Source organism: Mytilus edulis, chromosome 5 (genome assembly GCF_963676685.1).
Source record: "Mytilus edulis chromosome 5, xbMytEdul2.2, whole genome shotgun sequence".
In the NCBI taxonomy this organism is placed as follows: Eukaryota; Metazoa; Mollusca; class Bivalvia; order Mytilida; family Mytilidae; genus Mytilus; species Mytilus edulis.
The window spans coordinates 28,216,114-28,243,406 of NC_092348.1; the positions used below are offsets into that span (position 1 = coordinate 28,216,114).

General features: G+C 31.9%; 1 protein-coding gene across 1 annotated transcript in view; it reads left to right on the forward strand.

Moving 5' to 3' along the window:
• LOC139523359 (sex peptide receptor-like) overlaps positions 1 to 26,316 on the forward strand; it is a 68,251-nt gene extending 41,935 nt beyond the window's left edge. Inside the window, exons 2-3 of the mRNA XM_071317270.1 lie at positions 10,893 to 10,944; positions 24,458 to 26,316. Of these exons, the coding sequence (XP_071173371.1) occupies positions 24,750 to 25,895 (1,146 nt within the window). The 5' untranslated portion in view covers positions 10,893 to 10,944; positions 24,458 to 24,749 and the 3' untranslated portion in view covers positions 25,896 to 26,316. The remainder of the gene's footprint in view (positions 1 to 10,892; positions 10,945 to 24,457) is intronic.
• Positions 26,317 to 27,293: the final 977 nt, after the last annotated feature.

The following is a 27,293-nucleotide window of genomic DNA, read 5'->3' on the forward strand; positions in this document are numbered from 1 at the left end:
TACTTGTTTAAGTATCCCTCTGAGAGATCAGAAATGGCTTCCTAACCTGTCTATTGTTTCTTCTTAATGATCAGGATTTAAGTACTTACTTGTCTTATTTTTCAATCTCAATAACCACATATTTGTGATTTTTCTGAACATCTTCTCCAGGAACTATTGGCTTTCCTGTGTAAATTGTCCATGTTAATGACCGGAATCCATGACGTATACGTCTATTGTCTATCTAAATGCCGTTGTATAATGTAATATACATTGTAATATTGATCTTTTTAACTTTTTTTCATTTATTTTGCTTTAATGTTTTCTTTTAGTATGTTATATTTTTGTTTTTGTTTTTGTTTTCTGTTCTGTTTTGTCTTTGTTCTTTTTTTTTTCTTTTTTTTTGCTAAATCGCTACAGAATACAATCTTAACCCTAAGTAATTGACAGCGTGTGGGTGAATACCATTCTACTGATTCAATAGAGAACTTGTACAGAGATCACTAAATTAATTCCATTAAAAACGTAAATCAAACTAAGCTTAATACCATGTGCACATGGTACATTAAAGTTCCTCAATACATCATAATAGCTCGTAAGATAAAGCTGTGTTCGACATTTATTTTCAACTTGCAATACATTTCTTTTTACAGAAATGTATAAATTATCAAGATTCATGGTAATTTGATGTGTGTAATGTGAATATACAATCTGTTTTCGAATATGCAGAGAATGAATTATTCAGGTTCAGGTTACGTAAAACAAAGTACAAATACAATTTCTCACCCCATTTAATTTTATATGAAGAAATTTATTGTTTATAAAATAAGTGATGTAATTATCAAATCCCTGAACAAAAGATATGAAAACTTGTTCTTGGTAGATACATGCCTCAGAGTGTTTGCTAAGAACAAACACACTGGAAACATTTAAAAAGCCAAACTTCTCATTTACGCTTTGAAGTTATCTTTTAAAATGACAAAATGTTGTACTTCAGTCTATTGTGTTTTTCACTAAATGATTACAAATTCCCATGGATAGACAAAGTTTAAAGACATGCGAGTTACATGTTCATGTTTTTACATGTTTAATCTGTCTCAAGGTTTATGTAATTGTTTAAACTACCGTCTTTAATAAATTGTAATTGCTCCTTTTCAAAGACTACAGCTGAATCATGAAACCTCAACTATAAATCGTCGTGCTTAATAAGCACACTTAGAATAATTGATTGTTTTGGCTTCGTGTGACCAGCGATATCTTAATAAGTTAAGAGACATGTTAGCTGAGGATTACTTGACAATTAACCATTAAGTCAGACAACTGTTTCATCAACTGGCAATATACCATCTCATTAATGGTCCTCAAATCTCTAATTGTTGTAAATCTAATGAATATGTATATAAATATCCAGTATTTTGTCACGTTTATCGACTGGGCAGCACGCAACTTAAAAAAACATATATTAGAACAAGAAAAAAGAGAACAAAAGATACAAAAGGGGTAATCAAACACGAAATTATTAAACGAACTGACAATATCATGGTAAAAATCGAAGAAATCTTAAAAACCTTATGTATAAAAAAAAATGGAAGTGGAAGATATGATCCAGCAGCCCAACCCCACAAAAATTAAAGCAAACATAAGGTCTTACCAGTAATTCAGTGGTTGTCGTTCGTTTATGTGTACGCGTCTGACGTATATACAAAATTTAATCCTGGTATCTATGATGAGTTTATTTACATATTTTGTTTTCGTTCATTTTTTTATATGAATAAGGCCGTTGGTTTTCTCGTTTGAATTGTTTTACATTGTCATATCGGGGCCTTGTATAGCCTACTATGCGGTATGGGCTTTGCTCATTGTTGAAGGCCGTATGGTACCTATAGTTGTTAATGTCAGTGTCATTTTAGTTTCTTGTGGACAGTTGTCTCATTGGCAATAATACCACATCTTCGTTTTTAGATTAAACTGTTGACAAGCATATACTCAGTATAGTTTGGTTTGTTTCATATGAACCATCATTTCGTTCAGGAAACACAAAACCCCCACAAATTCAAGTAAGCCTCGTGTAATGGTGATATGACTCTGAATGTAACATTGAAAGTATTTTCTATATGTGTCATTTTAAGAAATAGACTAAATCTTAATCACTTTTGTACTTTAAACAAATCTTTTCGTCCGGGCTATAATTTTACTGAGTACTTCTTGTAACTCAATTTCCAATTACAAACGAAAAAATCACTGCATTTCTTGAATTCAATTTTGGAATAAAACAGTTTCCTCCTCTTTTTATCACAAATTGACAACTTATTCTTTCAACATAAAATGTTATTTAACATTTTCACTTATGCCAGTATCTGTATTTTAAGAAATATTTTAAGAAAAAAAAACTTTCGTGTATATGAAAAATAAATCGGATTAAAAGTAAATTTTAAATTATAACTTTTTAACCATATTGCAATAAATCCTCAAACGCCACTACAGTAAAAAAGATCCCCAAGCGTGTTGTTTTTAACTATATTTTTGTATTTCAAAATGACATTGATTGAAAGTGGTTTTACTGCCATTTGAAAATGTATCGTCAGATTTTTCTAATGTTAATAGAATAAAACTGATTCCGAGGAGTAAGTTAATCCACCGTGGGGTTAAAAGCTATTATGTATCTGGTGGAACTATATTCAGATGTCATTTGCAAATATCCTGTCTGTAATTGCTTTGAGACTTAGTATTCCAATGACTAATAACATTCAATTTATATTCATAAGTAAAGTTCCCTTCATGAATCTAAACAATGAAAATGCATTATTAATTATTCCGGGCGACATCGATAAAGAGAGTGGATCTTTTTTCAGATCATTACAACTTATTTAAGAATATAAGAATTTCATCCTATTACTTTGACATTACGTGTACTATAATTGTATTTAGAAGGGGCTTATATTAGCTCGTTGATAATTGTCCATTTACATCTATCAATTTTTCTAGAAACAAAAGTTTTCTAATTTGAATAATTGGAAATGTGGAGTAAATGTTAATGAAAGAGAAACAATAAAACATAAAATAAAAGAACCAAAAGACATCTTAGTTCTTTTAAACAGCGTTTCGCCATTTCAAGACACATTATTCTGACAAAGAGCATACCAGTTTTTGCTTTTATTCCTAAATACTGTTAGGTAGACAATGTCGTTTTGACTATCCTCATCGTCATCATTCAAAATGTCATCTGACTCTCATTGACTTAATTCACTATATCCTCTCTTTAGCAGTGTACTGAGGATATTTTATGTCATTGCAGAATGATTCCAATAGTTATTAATGGTACCAGGATTATAGTTTAATACGCCAGACGCGCGTTTCGTCTACATAAGACTATCAGTGACGCTCAGATCAAAATAGTTATAAAGCCAAAAAAGTACGAAGTTGAAGAGCCATGCCATTTTTATGACTATGGCTACGGTTGATACTGGTTTTTTTTTCAACATTGCAAATAGTTGCCTGTTTTTTTAACAAAAATGTATTGACTATATTGAGAATTCTTTTTCGACAGAGAATGAAATCAGATGGGTTGTTAGAATTTATAGTTGAATGAAATAGACTCACAATAGTTTACTGATTATTAAAGTCAAACCTCCATACTCAACCCAATATAGCTGCTTTATTAGTTTATGCATGCTAGATACAAGTTTAAAACTAAGTAAAATATTTTTTTTCTGTACGAGAAATATAAGGTTTTGAAATTATTTCTGAATAGTTAAATGTTGAATACATAATCTTTTTCAATAACCACACAGTCAACAATAAAAAAATAAAGACTTTTTTATTTCTCCAAACGTCTTTGATACAACCTAATCAATTTTACAGACTATTTCTATAACTTGTAAGTTACTTCCCTATATAAGATATGACGTCATTATCAATTTAAATCCAATCACATTCAATATGCATATGATTAGTGATTTAATGCGATAGACAACTTTCATTATTTTAAATTATTAAATGGTGTGTGAAACTGCACTTAGAGTAATAGGAAAACTTTTATTTTGTAACTTTACTGATCCTATGGCAAATTCAACAAACCGTAATGATAATATAGTACTGGTATTATTAATAGCAATAAATAAGCAAACTTCGTAATCAGTATCGTATTGATATACCGCTTCCTGCAATACATCATTTACTTAATATTTTAAAGAGAATCTGACTAAAATAATTTGATTATTGGTTCTGATGCGTTATATAGACCATCCATAACATATTTTGATTAACTTCCCCTGTAGTTCTGTCTCTAACGTATATATTTTCAATATGTGTCTATTAGATAGAAATTGAGAAAATATTAGAACTTCGGAAGGAAAATCTGATAAAGGTATGAAGTGATTTGCTGCTTAATTTTCTTTCATATTACTTAGTCGAGTTTAGGATCAGATAATTCAACTTGTACAATAATGCAAAGTGCATCGACAATTATGGTAGGTTATCTTAAGAGGATTAAATGTACAGTTCTATAAGAACTTTTCAAACAAAATTCGTCTAAATAATTATCATAGGTACCAGGATTATGATTTGATACGCCATACGCGCGTTTCGACTACATAAGACTCATCAGTGATATTATTACAAAAATGAGTCGACAGTGTAGAACTAGTTTGCAGTCATATTCTTACTACCAAGAGTCGTTAAGAAAGCACTTGTAAGGTTGGCCTCTTTTAACATATAGTCGCATTAAAATCCCTATACCAAAACAAGGTATTTTAAAACAAGATCATTTACAAACGTGTATTTGTTTAAAGCTAATGCTTCCTAATATATTGTTACAAACTATAAAAGTATGTGCTAATTTGTTAGATATACGTTTTGAACATTGGACAGCAAATTATTTGTAAATCGGTATATGCTGGTATAAAATTAGACAATATTCTTTAATGAAAAAAGTCAAATAACAAAAATATCGAATTCCAAGGAGAATTCAAAACGAAAACTCACTTATCAAGTTGCAAAATCAACAGCACAAACGCATCAAACGAATGAAAAACAACTGTCAGATTCCTGCTTTGGTAGAGTTAAAAACGACATCCGAATATATAAGAAAGAGAAAGTCATCATGAACGTATTTGATGATAACGAGGAATCCAATATAATCCGAGAGGTTCCGAGACGATTTCCGTTCCGTTGTTATTTAGATTTCAGTGGTTTACTCCGGGTATATGATGAAGCTCTGATAAAATCATCTATATACTAATTTAGTCGATGACTAGAAAGCAATTTCCGGTTGAAGCCTTATTTGCACAGTTCATCTGCATCTCTTTTCTATCTCGTCCAAAACTAATTCATCAACCAACGCTAATCAATTAAAGTCTTGCATTATCTTTGATGATAATTTCTATTCTTCCTGAGAGTTTGTGGAATTTTTTATCTGATTGTTTCAACTATTTCTGCAATGGTTTTTTGAATGTCAACCATTATTGTATGCTAATTTCAATTCAAGCTCTCGCATTTTTTTGAAAATACAATTTGCAAGGCAGTGGTTTTCGGCTTGTTTTGTTGATTGATAGTGGTTGTTTTGTTGATTGATAGCGGTTGTTTTTGTCAGTTTATTGACTTCCCCTTTTTGAATTAGCTGCGGAGTTCGTTATTTTTGTCATACTTTTTGCATGAACATTATAAAATTGAGAATGGAAATGGGGAATGTGCAAAAAAGACAACAACCCGACCATAGAAAAAAAAACAACAGCAGAAGGTCACCAACAGTTCTTCAATGTAGCGAGAAATTCCCGCACCCGGAGGTGTCCTTCAGCTGGCCCCTAAACAAATATATACTAGTTCAGTGATAATGAACGCCATACTAATTTCCAAATTGTACACAAGAAACTAAAATTCAAATAATTCAAGACTAACAAAGGCCAGAGGCTCCTCACTTGGGACAGGCGCAAAAATGCATTTTTCACAATGAAAAAAACAACATTTTGATTCATTTGCACTACAAAAATATTTTTATGATAAAATATATACTTACGTCAATTTAACAACTATCTCAGTATTATAAACAATTAGTGTTACTAGTATTTGTATATTTCTTTACTTGAGTACATGTTCAAAGATTATATGAATTTTTGTATTTTGCATTTAAAGTTCTTTATGGTAAATGATTTATGTACAAATGTTTCATTTTGCAAATTCTATTTAAAAAACAAGCATATAGTATTTTGAACATCGAGATAATAACTTTTCATTTTTTCATTGTAGTGTTAAAGTGCAATTCGTATGCATCATTTTGAAACTGCGAAGATGCTTGAAACACAAAAATTCATACCGAATATTGGCTTCTAAATATCAGGCTTATCAATGTTACGGTTTTAAAGTTCAAACAAATATCATTTTCAGAACAATTGGGTTACTGAAGCTGTATAAAAATCGTTTTAGCTGATGATTCAGTTTGCATTATTAAATAGACTACCAATCGTTCGTGTAAAACATTTACTGAATACGATTTGAAAGCATTCCCCGTTCAGGTGATGTAATTTCTTCAGCCAGATTGAGAGAAACCTAATTGAAAAGCGATACATCATTTCATATTCGCCTTCACCTTTACTGACAGGAAAATTCCAACAATTAATGCACACAAAAGTTAGAAATGGTATGCTATATATTGATCTAAGCATTTTAATGACTATCTAAAACAAAATTACGTAAAATAGTTCTGAAATGTCATGAAAAAAATCATTATAAATTTCTAATACAGAAGATTTGCTTTTAATGTTTTGTGTTCTACGTTTTCTCAAACGCTGTGGTTTATCCCGTGTTTGATAAAATTTATATTCACTACTAAATAAATACTATACCAATACAAGTTTCAACTCGTAATGAACTGGATTGGTTAGTTACAAACTTTATAGGTTAGGATATGCTATACCTACTATTTTGTCGTGTATTCACTTAAATTGGATAATACAATTATAAAGGCAATAGTAGTATACCGCTGTTTAAAAGTCTAATTTTGATTGCAAACCATAGACTATTTGATTCTTTGACTTATTTCCTAATTTCAAGTACATAATTATGTTCTTAGTTACATTCTAATATAGGACTTATCATTTTCAATAGAAGCTAATCCAAGCTCTATTCATAATCATGTCCGTGTTCTTTTTATTGTTTAGTTCAATATACCTTATGACAGAGTAGACTTATTATTGTCAATTATCAGATTTTTGTTATGTTTAACAATGTTGACACAACTGCATGATTATCAAATTCACATCAATCTTATCTTAGAGTACATGCTACTTTGGGTAGATGACAGACAGTACTAAAGAGGAATAAATTCACAAGTATTATTGTTATGCAATAATGATGCTTTTCGAGTAATATTTCATATCCATGGTTTATTTTATTCAATTATCTCCAGGCTTTTTATCCCATTAAATATAAAACTGTAACCGCATCCAAAAACATATAAATCAGTGTTTTTTGCCCACTTACTGTAAATGATGTAATATTGTTACAAAAACTTAATTAAAATTGCAACAAATAATCTATAAATTGTAATTTTTAATTATCAGCACTTATTGCAAATTACTGGATGAAAATGTAGCAAAACAATCTTTCTTTTAACCAAACTGAAATTCGTTACCATGAAAATCGCGTTGTTGCTTACGGTGTGAAACATAAAATTGCCCTGTTACAAATTTGTAATAAGAAAATAAAAGAAGACTCTATTGTGTATATGTGTTTCTCACGCCTCCGGGTGCGGGAATTTCTCGCTACATTGAAGACCTGTTGGTGACCTTCTGCTGTTTTTTTTGTTGTTTTTTTTCTATGGTCGGGTTGTTGTCTCTTTGGCACATTCCCCATTTCCATTCTCAATTTTATTCTTCAGTCTTTATAAATTCTCTGTTTTAAATGCATGAATTTCACGTATGCGGTATGGGCTTTGTTCATTGTTGAAGGCCGTGTAGTGACCTATAGTTGTTAATGTCTATGTCATTTTGGTCTCTTGTGAAGTGTTGTCTTATTGGCAATGATACCAAATCGTCTCACTGCTATACAATCTATGTTACTATACACTGAAGTGTTATTTGCTTTAAATCAGTTAAAGTTTGAATTATTACAAAATAAGATCATAAAAGATGATTGACTGTCTCCTGCAGACGTTCTTACACAAATATGAAATATGATATTCTTTTCATTTATAACCAAGACTATTATAACAACTTGTTAGCAACGACGGGTTTATGCATCAATATTTCATATAAACATCTGACAATTATAGAGTGAATTTCAACTAAGTGATGCATCCATACTAGAACAATAGCAGATAAATTGAGTTCCTGTGACCGCTAAATGTGCGTTTTGCCACATAAAGTTCCAAGTGCAAATGAAGTTATATTTGCTATCCATGTATCGTTACTTGTCAGATACATCATACTATATATATACATATATGTGTGTGCGTGTGTGTGCTATTTGATCAATATCCCCAGAAGTGCGTTATTATAAGTTAAAAATTAAAATTATGATGACTTCAGATTGCGATTACAGTTCAAATACCACAGATGGGATTTTATTCTGTAGAATTATTTGTCAAAAAGCATTCTTGATAATAAGTCTATACTCTTATCACTCGACACATGGTTACTATGACTTAAAAAAAAATGTTTTCATCATAAAACAGGCTTTGTCTATGATTCATTGTATATACTTATATGTCTTATATTGCAGCGAGTTAAGATCTCAGTCAAAACTTGTATGGTACGGAGCTCTGGTTTATCGTTACTTTAGCAATATTTTTTCATTCAACCTTGTACCAATTTAGTTCTTTGGTGGTCAATCAACAATTTGAAAATATTTGTTTTTGGTTTTCTTGCAATTTCATGTCTCTTGTCTTAAAATTTGCATATATATTGCGTTTCTAGTCTCTTGCCGAATGGTGATGAATCAACTGACAATACAAAATAGACAAGTCATACCGAGCATAGATAGAAGCCCAATAGTTAAACGATTTTTATAGCTGACTATGCGGAATGTGCTTTTCTCATTGTCGAAGGCCGTGCAGTGACTTATAGTTGTTAATCTCTGTGTCATTTGGTCTCTTGTGGAGTGTTGTCTTATTGGCAATGATACCAAATCGCCTTACTTTTATACAATCTATGTTATACATTGAAGTGTAATTTTCCATGGTAAAAACTTTATGGTACGTTTTTAGAACACTTCAATTGTTGTTGTTCATCTTAAAGTAACAAGGAGGCGTAAAACGCTATTAAACCTCACTGCCAGTTTAAAAGGTACCCTATACCTAGTTTTAAAAGATTTATCGGCTTGAAATCATCCCGTACACCAGTCCATCGACTAACACAGTCAGGAGCTTACATCTACAAATTAAAAGTTATAAATGGAAAAGAAATCTAACAAATAAGTTAAACATTTTCCCGACAATCTCATGGTAAAATGCAATATTGGTTTTCGGAAGACTATAAACCTACAACAATCTTATCGAGATGAATTTATAGAAAATGTATGAATAAAAATAGAATTACGTAATGAAATACAAAGTATTTAGATTGTTCCGGAGTTTATAAATGTTTTTGTACGAAACTAGAGCATTCCTCATTATTTAAAGTGACACGATCTGACTATGTTGATGGACGGATTGCAATTAAAGATTGATAAAATTAATATCTTAATTTAACATCATTCGCCTTTGTCATGGATCGGTAAATTAAATCTAAGATAGTGATGCTATTCTACCGATGTTGCCAGAATTGGAATTGATGCTTATCGCAATTGTTGACAATTTGTCTCAGAACTAATTTTTTTTAAAGATATCAGAAAATAAAAATAGAGTCGTTTAGTTTTTTTTTGTGATTATGTAATACTTTTTTTTCAAACACTTAAAGTACCAGTGACCAAAGAATTTCTTAACAGTAACATAACTTTCTTGAAGGAGCATTGGAGGGCACAGTTGTTTTGAAGTAATAAACATTCATTTTAAAAGAGAAATTAAAGAAAATATTTATTTCCCAAATGATTTGGTGGTCTTAAAGAGGTGTTCAAAATTCGAGATATCGCGAGTTCGATTTTCTTAATTATATCTTTAGACGCATATGTGCCACAGATACCAAACTTTGTTTGATAACTGACACTGGAAATAAGAAAAAAATCTTCTTGGCTTGAGATCACTGAATCAAAAGTCAAGGTTATAGTAATCATTTCTGTAAATTTGATTTATTGGTGATATTTTCAAAAATTTATGTTCAACCTTTAAAGAGAAAAATTACGCTTCTTATTTGTGGGTTAGTACGTCAAATTTCTCAACAAACCAAATAACATTAATATAGAGATACACATAATAAATATTACATAATGAATATGTACAGACATACAACAGTTATATAGATATAGGAAGATGTGGTATGAGTGCCAATGAGACAACTCTCCATCCAAATAACAATTTATAAAAGTAAACCATTATAGGTCAAGGTATGGCCTTCAACACGGAGCCTTGGCTCACATAGAACAACGAGCTATAAAGGCCCCGAAAATTACTAGTGTAAAACCATTCAAACGGGAAAACCAATAAATTACATAAACAAACGACAAGTACTGTACATCAGATTCCTGACTTAGGACAGGTGCAAACATTTGCAGCGGGGTTAAACGTTTTAATGGTATCAAACCTTCTCCCTTTTTCTGAAACAATTTTATAACATCACAACATATAGAAAAACACACGATAAAATATCAATTGGAACGCTTAACTCAATCAAAAAACGTAAATTAACACATATAAATATTACATAACACATGTAAATATAAAAAAACATGTAAATATGTATTACATTAAGAAAATAAATGAGTTCACAGACACTAAGTCATGTATCAAATATAGTAAATAATCAATACTGTATATTATTTTACAGATAATATTAAATCTAAATGACAAAGAAAAATCAGAAGTTATATGACGAGCATGTAAGTATTCTACAGCATTTTCATAATAACCATAACCCAAAAATCTAAAATAAAAAAATCCTAAAGGGGTTGGGCGGGGGATAGGTGGTCTTATATATGCATACATAAGCCAATATACAGAATGTTATCAAAAAAGATAACCTATTTAATCTGAAAACGGTTATTCTATTTAAAATTTACTAACTTTCTTATACTATGTGTCAGCTTGAATTGTTAATGTAACTAGAACACACCCGCGAAATCGCGGGCATTTAGAGCGTATTTGAAAGGATGTAAAGTGTTGTAGGAAGAATTTTGTAAAAGATTTAATAACTTGAGAATTTCAGGAAAAGTATCAAAAGTCATAGGTACATGTACTTGGGGACAGGAAAATGTTTTTTTTTTAACCCTCCTCCTTTATTTCCAAAATTCACATTTTTTGTTTTCTATTAATTTCATTATGAACATACATTTAGTGTACATATATTATGAACATTCCAGTCAGGAGCCTGTAATTCAGTGGTTCAGTGATATTTGTTTTTCGTTCATTTTTTGTACATAAATAAGGCTGTTAGTCAGTTTCTCATTTGAATTGTTTTACATTGTCATTTCGGGGCCTTTTATATCAGACTATGCAGTATCGGCTTTTGCTTATTGTTGAAGGCCGTTAGGTGACCTTTAAATGTTAATTTCGGTGTCATTTTGGTCTCTTGTGGACTGAGAACTGTCTCATTGGCATTCATACCACATCTTCTTTTTTTTGTACAACATTTAGTGACTTGAGTATTTCAGAAAAGGTATCAAAAGTCATAGGTAATTTGGGACAGGATAATTGTTTTTCTAGCCCGGCTCCTCCTTTTTCCACAAAAAAATCCTTTTTTTTTTTGTTTGTTCTCTATTAATTTTAATGACACATGAATAATTTTAGCGCTTATCTGTGTATTATGAACATTCATTAAAGGGGGGGGGGTCGGGGCAGAGGCGGATTTAGGGGCGCCCCCCCCCCCCCCTTTTCTGGAAAATAATTGGTTGCTTATATAGGGAATCACTGAAGCATGACCGGAGCGGGCCCCTCTTAGGCAGTCAACGGGCCTCTGCGTATGAAAATTTCTGGATCCGTAACTGCGTAGGGGCCCTGATCCCAATATCCCGGGCTTGAAAACATGAAATCCCGAGGTTATGAATTTATTATACAAATTAAATATCTCGACATCCCGAAATTCGAAAAAAGAAATCTCGGATCCCGAAATGGTCAATCCTGAAATTTCGATCTTAAAAACTCCCGTTCCAGACGTCCCGAAAGTATATTTTCTTTTTACAGTCAATTCTCAGTGAAATAATTGATCCACAGCGGTCATTGATATATTATTTAGACCCTCTCTATTAAATAAACCCTGTGACTGCCGCAGAGGCGTAGCATCCTAATTTATATTGGTACGGCAGAAAATCATGATGGGTCGCGAAGCGACGCATCCCGCCTCGTAGAGGCGGTTATTCGGCAAGGGGTTCGGGGGCCGCTCAAGGCCCCCGAGAAAATTTTAATAAATAGTGCAAAATCCTGCATTCTGACAACCTCCAGACACACAAATTTGGTTCTCTAAAACCCTAGTTTTATGGGCAACAATTTAAATTATGACTTTTTTTTTTAAATCAAAATATAAAAATTCATGATAAAAAGTGCAACTTGAATCCTGCATTCCTGACAATCTCCTGACACTTAAATTTAGTTCCTAAAGAACTTGTTTTATGTGCAATTATTTTACTCTCTTGTGTTAAAATCAATTTCAAAATATAGAAAACATAATTTGAAACATGAGTCGTGTCGGAAAGGTAGCAATTAAACTTTATCAAAAAAGTTGAAGGCCGTTGAACATCTTAGCTAAAATAAATACACGCACTTTAACTTTGTGTTGGACACCTTGCCAGGCTTTGGCATGCTCCTACAATACTTGAAAAATTTTTACAGAAAAAAAAGCGCCATTCCGAATATGCATACCGGTTGTAGGAAATTATTAAACTATCAAATCTTCGCTAATAGTATTCAGGAAGTAAAGGGAACTATGAACAGACCGATGAACAGATTTTCAAAATTCCTTTTACAAAGACCAATAAATAAATATGATGGATAACTTTCAGAATTTCTCATACAATATCAAGTAAGGGTAAGACAAACGACGAATCTATGACACTGCGAAAAAATTTAATTTCATTGTGAATATGGTTTCATCGCAATAACGATCAATAAGTTTATGACGACAATGCTAGAACTGCTAAAGCGATAATATAGTAGCAACATAACAATGTACAAACAACTTAGAACAAACAAAGTATAAGAACATTTCCAGAGAGGACATCCCAATTTACAAGTCATTTATAAAGGCATCGTGATTACAGATTAGTTTGTATATATTGTATCACCATCACTGCTAGCGATCCGATGGATAAATCTGTTGTAGAGTTGTCACTCGTTCAAACGTATTTAAATATTCTAAACATCAACCCAACAATGTTAGAGCTGTAAATTTGCGTCAGCAAATTTTTGTTTTTCCCTCACCAGAATTCGAACTGAGATATCGTGGTACCAAATTGCGTTGCACTATGATCGGCGCGCTAGACCAGTCGACCACTTTGGCTCTTATCAAAAGTGATAAACTAGAAAATATGCAACTTGAAGCGGCTATGCTAGTTACTGGCGGTACTAAGCTATCACCCATAAACAAATTATACAATGAAACAGGATGGGAGTTACTATCAGAAAGACGTAAAAAACATGAAATGTTTTACAATAAGACCCCTGATTATTTAAGCGATATTATCCCTCACAACTGTTTAATATTCATAACTATGACACAAGACGAACGAATGACACACAACATATAAAGTGTAGAACAGCATTGTATCAGAAATATTTTCTTACGTCAGTCATTCGATCCTGAAATGCTTTTCTGGACGATATCAGATTTGGTCCCATCTAAGTTTACACTTAAACGTTACCTTAATCAAAATGTAAGTAAAATACCAAATTATTATTTATATGGAGAAAGGAAAGGACACTGAATACTTCATGCCAGACTTCGGATGGATTGCAGTAATCTAAACGAACATGTATTAAGAGAAATCTTAAAGAAATTAAAAACTGTACTTGTGGTAGAATCGAAAGCAGTAAGCATTGTCTTCTCGAGTGTACTCCCTTGTCCGAAAACGTACAATAGAAACTATTCCGTTCCCATATACAATATAAAACATTCCTGTTTGGCAAAATAACCTCAGTCAAGAGGAAAATCTACTTGTGTTTAAACAAGTTCAACAATTTTTAGCAGATTCAAAGCCATTTGGAATATATAGTATTTCATGGTTAGGATCGTAATTGGGTGAGACAGTCTTGACAAAGTCCTAGACACACACCAACCCGGTACATATCATATAGGAAAGATCAGACAAAAAAAATCAACTTTTTATTTGCAGTTATTTGCCTTTTTTTACAGGGAGACTGATTAATATATGAAGGGAAATACTGATTCGAATCCCTTAGTAATGTATTTCTGTAATTATATGCATATGACATGTATATATGTACATGTTTTTTTTTAATATGATATGTTTTAAAGAAAAATAAAACCAGGTATTTCAGGAGGAAAGGTTGGTAACCGGGGAAAAAATACATAACAGCTAGATGCAGAGAGTTCAGGGAATATAATGGAATAGCATTTTTTAATAGCATTAAACGTGTTTGTAAACCGTCGAAGATCAGACTTGGGGCTTCAGTGACTAAAATCTAAAAAAATCACTGTGACTAGGACTGGTCTATCATTATGTACTTTATTTCTAAGGATCATGCAAAGGTTGGCACGTCTATGTGAATGCTAGATTTATATCCATGGCGAATTTTCGTAACACTTGCTTTCAGATTTTAGCGTCACGGAACGCTAAATACTTTTAGTTTTTTTTTTCGATATTACACAGTAGGTTGCAGATTTGTAGAATGTAAAACTCCAAAATTACGAGAAATAATATACAACCAAGTGTCGCACGGAACTTTTGAACATTTAGTTTATTATATATAAAATTCACACTATAACTGTTAAATGAAGAAAAAAATTCGTTATTTTCCAATAAAAAATGTGTTAAATTACAAGTGAAAATCGCATTCAGTTTTTTTCGTATGTTTTGTTCAAAATGCAACATTCTTTGCAAACACTTCTTAAAATCTTGAAGGAAAACAAAAAGCCGTATATACAACGCACATTAGCAAATATGAAAGACGCGATCACAAAAATTTACCATAGCACAAATGATATCACACATTCACAATGGCGGGACGTATAAGTACCGAGCCACGTCAAATAGATATTACCAAAACATGACTATTGATAAAACAGTAAAAATGTGTTACTGTATGGTGTTGTTGAAGTTGGATTATATTCCGATCGTCATGGTGCCTAGAAGCAGAATGTGCATTTTAACAATGTGCAGATCGTTTATTTGTCTCTGTAGCGGATAGATCGGCACGCAATAAAATTGGGACAACTCGTTTATATTTTAGTCATGATTACTTAAACTTTATGGTGCATGCATACAGAGTAACTGACAATATTTTTGTTGCAAAAAATAAAATAGCAAAAATACCGAACCCCGCCCAGGAACATTCAAAACGAAAATACCGTTATCAAATGGTAAAGTCAAGAGCTCAAACACATCAAACGAATGAATAACAACTTTCATATTCCTGACTTGGTACAGGTATTTTCTAAAGTAGAAAATGCTGGACTAAAACTGGTTTTATAGCTTGCTAAACTTTAATATATTTGTATGCCAGTCGCACAAAATTCCATGCTTGCCGCACAACGTTTGTTTCTCCATTTGAGAGTTCTAACTTTGATTCTTCCATGCCATTTGTGTTTAAATCAGAACAATTGTAGAAGGCAGTAACATGCTATTGATAGTACTATGACTGTTCATGACCATATGCATGGTCAATTAAAATCTTTTGTAAGTAAAAAAATCCGTACTTTGATTAATACAGGGCAATTATTCGTTATCGTATATACTACGTATACAAGTTTTCGAACTTTGCTTATGAATGTATACCGTATATTGCTATGACTTCTACATGGACCTTTCTATCATGATTTTTTTCTGTAAAATCTTTATTTTCTTTATTTCCGTTGAAAACCCTTATTATTTTATATTTTTTATATAAATTTTAGGTACGGCATGCCGTACCAACGAACATTATTGGTACGGCGAGTGCCGTACCTGCCGTACCGGCTGCTACGCCCCTGTGCCGTGGATAGTAAACTTGAAAATGATATCAGACAGAAAATACACTTTATTCGTAGTATATGTATTTGTTTCAAAGTAAAAAGAAAAACGCAAACCGGAGGTCTAATCTGACTTAAATTTCGTCCAATGACGGATATAAGACAGAAAATACACTGTATTCGTAGTATTAATGTATGTTCAAAGTATACAGAAAAACGCAAACCGGAATGTCTAATCTGACTTAAAATTTCGCCCAATGACGGTAACATATCCGGACGTCTTTTTTCTTGTTTTTCACCCAAAATAACTCAATCTGAATAATCATATGAATGGATGACAAATACGATTATGCACTGTACCCATAGGACACAGAGGCATGATGATTAATTTATTGTGGAAAGAAGAGAAGCGACACCCAAAATGAGGTCTTCTCGTTTAATAGAAGAAGATGATGTTTGGCGCTCACTTGATTACATATGTCTGTTGATTTTTTTCACAATCCACCCCACCTTAAATTCAATCCATCTTTTCGCATCCAAGTTGTTACTTACTTTTCATTGCAACGTAGTAGTGTATTAACAACTATTCGATCTCCACTCAAAACATATCTGTTCAAGTTGTATTGTATTGCATGTAGTACTTGTCCTAGTATACTTAATTTGGTACATGGCATGTAGTAGTGTATCAATACATATATAAAGCCCAACCTGGTACATGTACCTTCATGTCATAGAGTATTGTATTAAAACTGATCCCACTCCTACTTGTTCACTTAGGATTGCACTTGTCCTATCTCGAAGTTGTACATGTTATTTAGTATAATTGTTTTCACACTTATCCGATCCCTTGCATGGAAACAAAATGTCATGTATTATAAAATTAACACTTGCCCTGTCTAAATCCAGTTCCTGTCATGTAATGTTATATTAACATTTAGGGTTTTGCGAAACTGCATGTTAAGCCTGGGTACATGTATACTTAGTAGGGCTGTCTGTACTGTTAATGTGATTTATTGTGTGCCTTTCTTTGGTTTGAGATTGTGTTAGTGGTCGGTTTGGTCTGTTGAACGGTCCAATGTTTTAGGTATAAAGCAATGTTATTCTTTTTATGTATCATTTTCTATTAGTCGAGAGTATTTACAATAAATATACACGAAGGACTCAAATCTATGGTGAGTTCCAAATCTATGGCAGGTTCCTAATCTATGGCAAATGTGACGTTATAAACGTTAATCAAATCAAATCTAGGTGTCATACCACCAATTAAAAGTCCCTATCTGTTCAACCAAATTTTGCAATTTTCACAGCTTTCTAAATATTTTACCTTAAGTTTAACTTCATAGAAACTAGGTATATCCTGAATTTTACAGGTGTCACCTTTCTGCATGCCAATTTTCAACATACATTCAAAATCATATAAGAAAGCAGAGAGCTTCCGAAAGGAGGTACCACTAAAAATAACCCCTGGTTTTCTGGAAATCTTAAATTAGTATACTATGGAGCGCATTAATCCTCAATTTTTAATGCAAACTCATAGACAGGTAAATTTTGGCTCAAAATGGTCTTAATATATTTCTCTTTCAACAAAACTTTCATTTCTGCAAAGTTAGTTAGTTTAGGTGAACAATGACATCAAATGCACTTTTTTTTGTCCGAGTAGGCCAACTTTCACATACGTTCTAAATTTGAGGGAGTAATTGGTGGTATGACACCTCTATGGCAGATTCCTAATCTATGGCAAATGTGACGTTACAAACGTGAAACTAATCAAATCTATGGCAGATTTTTATTTTCTCCAAATCTATGACAGATATCTTTAAATTGCGTCACAATTGAATAACGCCATATTACATCGATGGCGGAACCCGTAGATTTGAACACCATTCCAGATGAAGAATTTTCCGTGACAACAATTTGCGGATAGTTTAAAGGAAGGAGTGACCTATTATCCGGAAGAGGGTCAACATGTCCGTCCGGCTGAAGCCCACCAAGAACAAGAGCCCCGTGGTTTTTTTTCAGTACCGGATATTTTAGAAAAGGAGTTAAAGTCAACAGTTAATTGTCTACAGCTGGCAGAGTTTATAAAGTGAAAGATAAAATACCGGCTCCCAATTTGATTTATATCGTCATTTTAATATAAAATAAAATGTAATAACGATGAAAAAAAATGTATGTGAAAATTCAAACTGTTCATCTTTATTTATTTATTCTATATAAGAATCAACTGCCTACTTGTTTGTTGAGAGACTTACTAGTTGTTTTAATGAATGGGTTAAACAATACCATGCACAGATTAGAAAATGTTTATTTTAATCTTGAAGTCTGTACTATTGAGGTATATGAATTTGATCATCAATGTTCGAAATATATTGGTTGTCATCACGATTTGGTTGACCATTATGGAATGTTTATAAACATGCTCCCGTACCTTTCGACTTGTTTAAGATAAGTTATTGGTCGTATATTTACTGCATTGTTTTCCATTTGCACAAAATTTGCCATACATTTGGAAACAACAAAATCCGCCATAGATTAGGAAATTACAAAACTTACCATAGATTTGGGATGGCATGACATCATATTTGCCATACAGAACTAGTAGGAATCTGCCATAGATTTTGAACCCACCATAGATTAGAGTCCTACAAATATATTGAGGCGAAGTCTCAAAATACAGTCAGAAAATATGGAAAGTATTATATACAAATATTTAAAGCAATTCAAACCTTTATGTGCTATCTCCATTGGAGGGATGGGTTTACGAGACTTAATTATCTCAGTCACAATTTGACAAGTACAAGTTGTAAGCAATAGGATGGAGTCATACGCCCATAACAGGTGCCCATACACATTTCACGTGTGAAATGAGTCTTCTTTTTTAAAGAAATTCGAAAAAAAAGTTTATTACTGAAAAAAGGTATAACAAAACAAAAGCTCCAAAGAATTATCCATAATTTAGCTCGGATCGTTTATTTCTTTGTTTTGGTCATTCTTTCAAATTTTTAAAGATAATATCACACATGTGACGTGCCTTATTCAAGCGACAATTGAGACAAAGTACGAATGACCGAGCGGTCAAATTTAAATTACTGATTGCCATGTAAATACGACTGCTTACACGTATTTACAATTCAACTTCTCGACAAAGGTGTTGGTATATTTTTGCTCTTTTTCTTGTTTTTATAATATCTATTCGAAATTCATATATTTATTGATTAACGGCTTGTTCCTGTGTCAAAATCAAACTTTGTCGAAAAGAGTGTAAAAAATAACTCGATAAAGTCGCGTGACGATTATGTTAGTCCAAAAAATGTAATTTGTGGTAGTCCGATTTGAATAATTGAACATGAAACGCCGTTATTACCACGTTATTATTACGTTCCATTTCTGATCTTTTATTAAGATATCGTGGAGCACTATGACACCTGCTACAAATTATCTAACATATAATCTCTAAACAAAGTCATAAATACAAATTAACACATAACATAAAATTTGCCAAAAGTGACATGAATGTTTTTCACAATAATAAAAAAGCAAGATCAATGTGGAAGTCATGAATGTTTACCGTAATGATCCTTCATCGTAATCATAAAGCAAGACATTTCTATGTCAGCTTCATCAAAATCATGTTGAGTTGACAGTTTCCGTTAATTACTTTGTATAATTTTCTTATTCATAGAAATGTCACAGAAATAAAGCAAATGTACCATCCTACTCTATTATTGATGATCTGTGTGTATAATCTCCATTGTTTGTCTATTAGATCAAATGATCCCAAATGTTATAAAAAGAGCAACGTGCACAGATAAGTGTAAACAACAAACCCATAACGGTTTGATTGGAACCAATCATGCAGAAATAAAGTCTGATTTAAAAAGCGCGTCTATGATTAGTAGTATAGTGTACGCTGCATACTAGACCAATATGTAGATTTGCTTAATTGACCAATAATCTTTGTTTTTCTTTATGTATGGGAGAGATGCTTCATGAAAATGAAAAAGTGTTCAATATAATCATTTAATAGGATTTTGTGGTACATGGTTAAAACATGTGGAATAATTAAATGCTAAAGATATAAGGTATGAGTATTTTTTTCACTTTATTATAAAATCGACATAAACTTTCATCTGTACAAGTCATATATTAACAAAGAAAAATGTCATTATGTTGTATCAAATCGATGATATAAAAATAGGGTGATATTTCTCTGATAACAAGTTGTTACGAAATTTATTTTAAATACATTTGTCTAGATGAATTTGTGTTGACAATAATACTATCTTCCTTTCGGAATCGATTAATAAAAGGTGGTGAAACGATGAAAGGGTGTATGAACATGATGACAAAAACATACAAATAATTAGAAGCATATTTCATTTAATGATTAAGACATACGTCTTGTTGGAACTATTATGATATTACAATATTTTGTTTGTAAAGAAACAAGTATGTCTTCTCGTAGGTTAAAAAAATAAAAAACCTCTAAATCTTTAATACATGTTTTTGTTTTCTCAGTATACGATTGTTTTTCATAAATCCGTCTGTTTGAACTGCATTTACAACTTTTTTATGCGGAATTTTGAAAGTAGTTTTTTTCTCTCTCGCTGTATTTTATAAATGTAGATGTCATAACCCCGGTTTTTTTCAAATTGAATAGTTTCAACTAATTCAGATTTTGTTCAGAAGAAATATTTCCTGACGACAAATCGTGAAGACTTAGTGAAGTGCTTAAAAAAAATTGTAGAAAGACAAATATTTTTTTAATTTTTAACTTATAGTCTTGCCAAGCGCAAGATACATGTTTGTAGATCTTAACAATATCACTACCATATAAAAAAAAAAATACATGAAACGTTACAAAAATCTCAAATATAATATAAATATTTAATTACTTTCTTTAATATTAATTATTTGGTTGATTTATTCAATCAAGACTCCGTAATATAAAATGCCGGATCTGTGATCAAAGTACTAAAAACTTCACGTTTTTATATTATTTGATTTGTTTCAGTTAAAGAATTTGCCGTGTTAAAGTTTGCTCTTTTATCACGCTAAACTTATTTTTCAGACATTCAATAAATACGTTCATGTTATCCTTCGAACCATGCTTACATTCAGACACTTCATTTGTATCAATTTATGCATGTAGTTTCCACATGAATTATAGAATATCTTGTTAAAGCTAGATTTTATACTTAATATGAAACAAATGCGTTTATGCAAACAGAGTTTAATGCTCTGAGTTATTGAAATAACATTTATATCGACTGGTACGAAATAATGCAGTTCTTACAAACAAAATAACGAGACCAAAATACTGCCGTTTTACATCTCTCCTGTTTTTCGAAGGGGAATTAACCTATGTTGATAGCAAACGTATTTGTAAATATTATCATTCATCTTTTTTTTTACTGTGTGGAACACTATAACACAATTTCATCCATATGTAACTTATTAAAAACAAGTAACCTTTAATCATTGTGACTGAAACATCATGTATATGATAATCGTACAGTATATAAAATAAAAAAACGTTTGCAGTGCATGTATGGACCTTTTGATTTAGTTCAATTGTATTTTTAATATTTATCTCAGAGAAATGTAGATTAGAATATATCAAAATTGCATAATTCACGTAGCTAATATATAATATATCGATCGGCAATAATAGTTTTATCTCGGATAGAACATTGTTCTATTTTTACAATATATATATTAAAATTCTAAAAACTTATACAAATCCACGCTGCATATAAAGAATAATTGTATCTCATTGCGCTTTGATAGGAACGGATCCCTGTTTGTTCTCCTACAAAAAATGTACTTCTATTTTTCATATTTGGAAAGTCAGTGTGATGCTTTTCTAAAGATTATGAAAACGTTACGATTTTTTGCAGCGTGACGAATATCAAGAATTTGAACCCCATTCATTTCATGTATATTCCATTTTTTAAGAACAATCAGATTCATGGAACATTTCTACCTTTCTAAATGTAGTTTCCACTTTTTTCACAAGTTTTATTTTGTACATTACATAAGACAAAATTTTACATACAGAAACAAATAATGATTTATTTACCTACGTAAAGAAATAATATCTGTAATAACCTTGGGTCTTTGTAAAGCCAAACACAAACAATTTTCGAGACCACAAAAACTAAATAAAATCTTTTTACTGGTTGCGGTGTCTGAGACGTGAAAGAAAAGTGACAGAAAAATCACGTTGAGTGTTTGTACTGTACATGGTTAAAGAAATGAGTGCTGTCAACCTTACTATCTTTGCTCATGAAAGCAAAGTCCACCAAAAACAATTGGTCAAGCATTATCCCGGCTATAAAGATTAACTATATCTATATAAAAAAAAAGAAGACGTGGTATCATTGCCAATGAGACAACACGCCACAAGAGATTACATGACACAGAAATTAACAGCTATTATAGGTCACCGTACGGCCTTCAACTATGAGCAAGGCCTACTCTATTTGCTTTGTGAAGACCACGTTAAATCAAGAGTAATTTAATATATAATAAGTAAGCTACAAAGTACACTTTAAGGATAGTTCCTACATAAATCTGTGCAGGATGTGAACGATATACAAAACTCCCCTGTATCTTCTTGTACATAAACGTCACTTTTGATTTTCTAAATGGAACATTTTGTATTCTTGTTGTTTTTTGTTAAAATCGTTTCATTTCTCCTAATTGATTTTCTAAATGGAACATTTTGTATTCTTGTTTTTTGTTAAAATCGTTTCATTTCTCCTAATTGATTTTTTTTAATTGAATGTGATTTTGACAATTGATGAACATTTATGTTATACATTGAAACTTAAAATAAATGTAAATTATGACTATGACTGAGCACATTAAGTGGTAGACTATCCTTTCGTTATTTTGGTTAAAAGGTTAATTGGTAAATTGAGATTGATATTATTTCCTTTTTCAATTTAATGGTTAACATTTAGAAAAGTAGTCATTTATATTAACTTTAACAAATCTTCATGTTTTTAAATGACCAATTTTACTTTTATGAGCCATTGCACTGAACCAAAAATATGTAACGTTGTAGTTATTTCATATAAAACATTCTGGAACCTTCTGGAGTGCAAAAACAAAAAATAACAATAGCCATTCCGTTATTAACAAATTTAAGGAATGTCGCAAAACATGATTACTTATAAGAAATATGCATGAAGTTAAGCTACGAGTGATTAAAAAACCGCGATGAATACAATAAACTGTAAAATACGAAGCAAAAGTTATAATGCAATCATTTGTTTATTGCAAGGAGCGCAGAACGTCTAACGTTACAATTACTTATCTAGTATAGTCAGCAATAATTAAAACGAAGAGAACAAATAAAACACTCTTTCCCTTTGTGTGAACTAATAACATAGCTAGTTACAAACATTTTATTGAAACGTGTTTCCGTGCAAATACATAACATATATGTTGCTTATTAAACTTAAAGGCGTTTTTTGTCTATTTTTCTTTTACTCTACGAAAACACTAACTTAGAATTACTAGGTGAACAAGAGAATATTCTATGTGTATAATTACTTTCTGTAAATCTGTAGTTTAATTAACTAAAAAAATGGAAAACTAGCCAGATAAAATAAACATGAAAGTCACATTTTGAGCTTTAAAATGTTCTTGTTATCAATGTTGAAACCATTCTGAAGATGTACGGTCCCAAGTTTACTGTGATGGGGATGCTTTATCTTTAGTTTTTTTATGTAAGGTTGTAGACTGTTGTTTGTCGTTTTAATTTTTTACCATGGTGTGTCGGTTTCTCTCCGTTATTTTTTAATCGTTAGTTCCTTTTTTGTACGTATCTTTCTGATCTTTTTATATATTTCAAACATTACAAAATTCGAATCAATATCCTAGTTGATGATCATACGTCATTCATTGCGTAGTAACATTATTAACCCCCACCCAATGATACTATTCACAAGAAATAGAAAGTACTCAATACTATTTTATTCTGAAATGTCTCAGAAATTGTAATTCAAAGTTGATTGAAAATTTAATAATCCTGCAACAGGAATCATACTTGACTGTTATTGTTCGGTTTAATTTCAATTCATTCGAGATCACACCAACTTACAATTTCAATTGCCCCTCAAGAACACAGATATTGGATTTAAAGCGAGGATAAATTTCCCTTTTGGAAAAATTTATTGATTGAACTTTTATAATGACGCGATGATTAGATGCTATGTCAATTACAATGCCTTTCCTCAATCAACTTTCATTTTTCTTTGCAGGGCAAAATGGTAGCTTGAAGTTGTTTATGGAATAAGACTTGGACGCTTCCGCCAGTACTGTCTCAAGACAGCAAGTATAATGAGGATGATTGTCGTTAAACAAGACAACGTCTAAGACCTCTAACCAAAAATTTCTCTACAGAGTATTTGTCGTCAGATCAGATTTCGATGTTGTATAATTGTTGATTTTTACAGTAAAATCACTACAACGTCCAAAAATCTACATTTTAAATCGTTTTTTTGGATATGCCTAAGCTGTAACGTTCTATTATTCTCAAGAGTTACCTCCAAGATGACGGAAAATGCAACAGGAAACCCGAACGGAACGCCGCCATTCATGAATCTAAAGATGATGACGCCTATTGAATATGCCGTACCAATAAACGGATACTTTTCACCGATTTTGATATGCTTCACTGTGGTAACAAATATATTAGTCGTAGTGGTGCTTCTAAAGAAACATATGCGTACCCCAACAAATGCAATTCTCGCCGGAATGGCTGTGTCCGACATGTTTACTGGACTTATCCCTTTACCAGTATTCATTTATTTTTTTTCACTTGGAAATTATAGGGAAAAGGTGCCATTGAACTGGTGCGTTATCTACGTGTATTTCGGAGAATATATTCCAACAATATTCCACACGGCATCAATATGGCTGACAATGGCGTTGGCAATTCAGCGATATATTTATATTTGTCATTCTTTCCAAGCCCGTAAATGGTGTACAATGCAAAACGTTTTATTAGGAACCGCAATTATATATGCTATTGCAACTTTAGCACAGGTTTCGCGGTTCCTAGAAGAGGAGTATATAGATTTTCCAGCTCCCTCAAATGTAAACCCGAATGTAACTGTAAATGCATGTGTTAGAATGCTTAAACCCTGGGTTAGGAATCACATGGATCTTTATTACAATGTATACTTCTGGTTCCGAGTCATATGTATTCATCTGATACCCTGTACATTTTTAGTAGTCCTTAATGCTCTGTTAATATTAACAATGCGACAGGCACAAATTAGAAGGATGCAGTTGTTAAAACAAAACAAAAAGAGTGAGTCCAGAAAGCTTAAAGACAGCAACTGTACAACTTTAATGCTGGTTGCTGTTGTCGGATTGTTTCTATTGGTTGAATTTCCAATGGGAATTATCATGATACTAAACATTGTTCAAAATACATTCGAGCATGTTAATATTTGTGATGATAGGACCTTCGCCATTATGTCACTTATGTCCAATTTCTTCATTTTGCTAAGTTATCCTCTGAATTTTTTTATTTATTGTGGAATGAGCCGACAGTTTCGAGAAACATTCAAGAGAATGTTCATTGGCGGGAGTATGCCAATAGACCGGGAATGCTCTCAGTATATGACGCTTCCAATCGAAAACGGAAACAAGACTCAGATGACGGTAGGAGGAGGAGAAACTGTTCTGTGAATAAACTTGATAAAATCGCGTTTGGAACATTGATAACCAACCTCTAAACGGAGGTCCGAATAGTTCTTTCGTTAGAACTTAATCTTTGTTAAACTAACATCAGATGTCTTTGATTTTTAATGGCTAATGTACGACTGTCAGTCATCTGTGTTCAGTTACAACAATCATGCGGTTTGTCAGGAAACATTTTATATGAAGAAGTGGACATGATATTTGATTAACAGCAATATCCATTGTTTCGGAGATGATATTTGATGAAGGATACTCGCCGTTGTTTCGGAGATTGACCTAAATACTGCAAATCTTAAATATATTGAAATCAATATTGCCTTTCGTTGTATCTACTTATGTTAAGAATGTACAGATCTTGTATTAATGTTATGTTAATATATAAATGAATCGTCAACAACTGCTTATGAAATAGCCTTATTAGATGAAATTGAAAGTAGTGAAAGGAAATTACTACACAAAAACATTATATAAGACCATACACAATTAGATACCATTACATTATTCATTTTCGAGTTGATCAACTTTTCTTTTTATTCAGAAAATAAGAAACATAGAAAAAGTTGTACATGTTCAAGTAACCAAACATATTACACCATATTAACGTCATTTGGAAATGAAGATAATATTCGACAGACACGGTGACATTCCGTTTTTATGAAAAAAATGACCGGTTCCGAGTAGTATATGGTTGGTATTGTCGTCTGTCATTTTTTCTCTCTACTGGTTAATGTCAGTAGCTGAAAGATGTAAGCGTATATATTGTTTCAACTTTGGAATCATCGTCCTTTGCACACATCACTATATAGCTTTCAAAACTGTATCGGTTTTGCTCATTGAAGAAGGCCGTCGTTAATCTGTATTTTGTTTACATCCCTTTTTTGTCTGTTTTTTTTTTTTTATGGCGGATATTACATGACTTAAATCAAACTCAAAGTCTTCAACACAATATGACAACAAATGGAAGTTTTTAACAACCTTGACTTGCTATGACTGCTTGCCGTCCTACACTTTAAAGATAGGTTCATGTTCTTCAGAGTATATATAATAAAGTAGCGTCATAAACTACATAAAGTTACAATCTGGTCAGAACCCTTGTCAAAAATGAAAAGAAAATCTACAATAATACCTAGTTTTAAGAAAACTTATATCGTAAATATAATGCTTGTGTCTATGTTATAAACTTATCATAGATACCAGGAGTACTATTTGGTACACCAGACGCGCGTTTCGTCTTCAAAAGAAGCTCGAATAAAAAAGTAAACAAAAAAGTCAAAATAAGTACATTGTACGAAGCAGAGGAGCATCGAAGAACCAAATGATATACGTTGGCTGCATGGTCTGTTAGACTAATTACTATCAAAACAAATACCACAAACAAATACCACA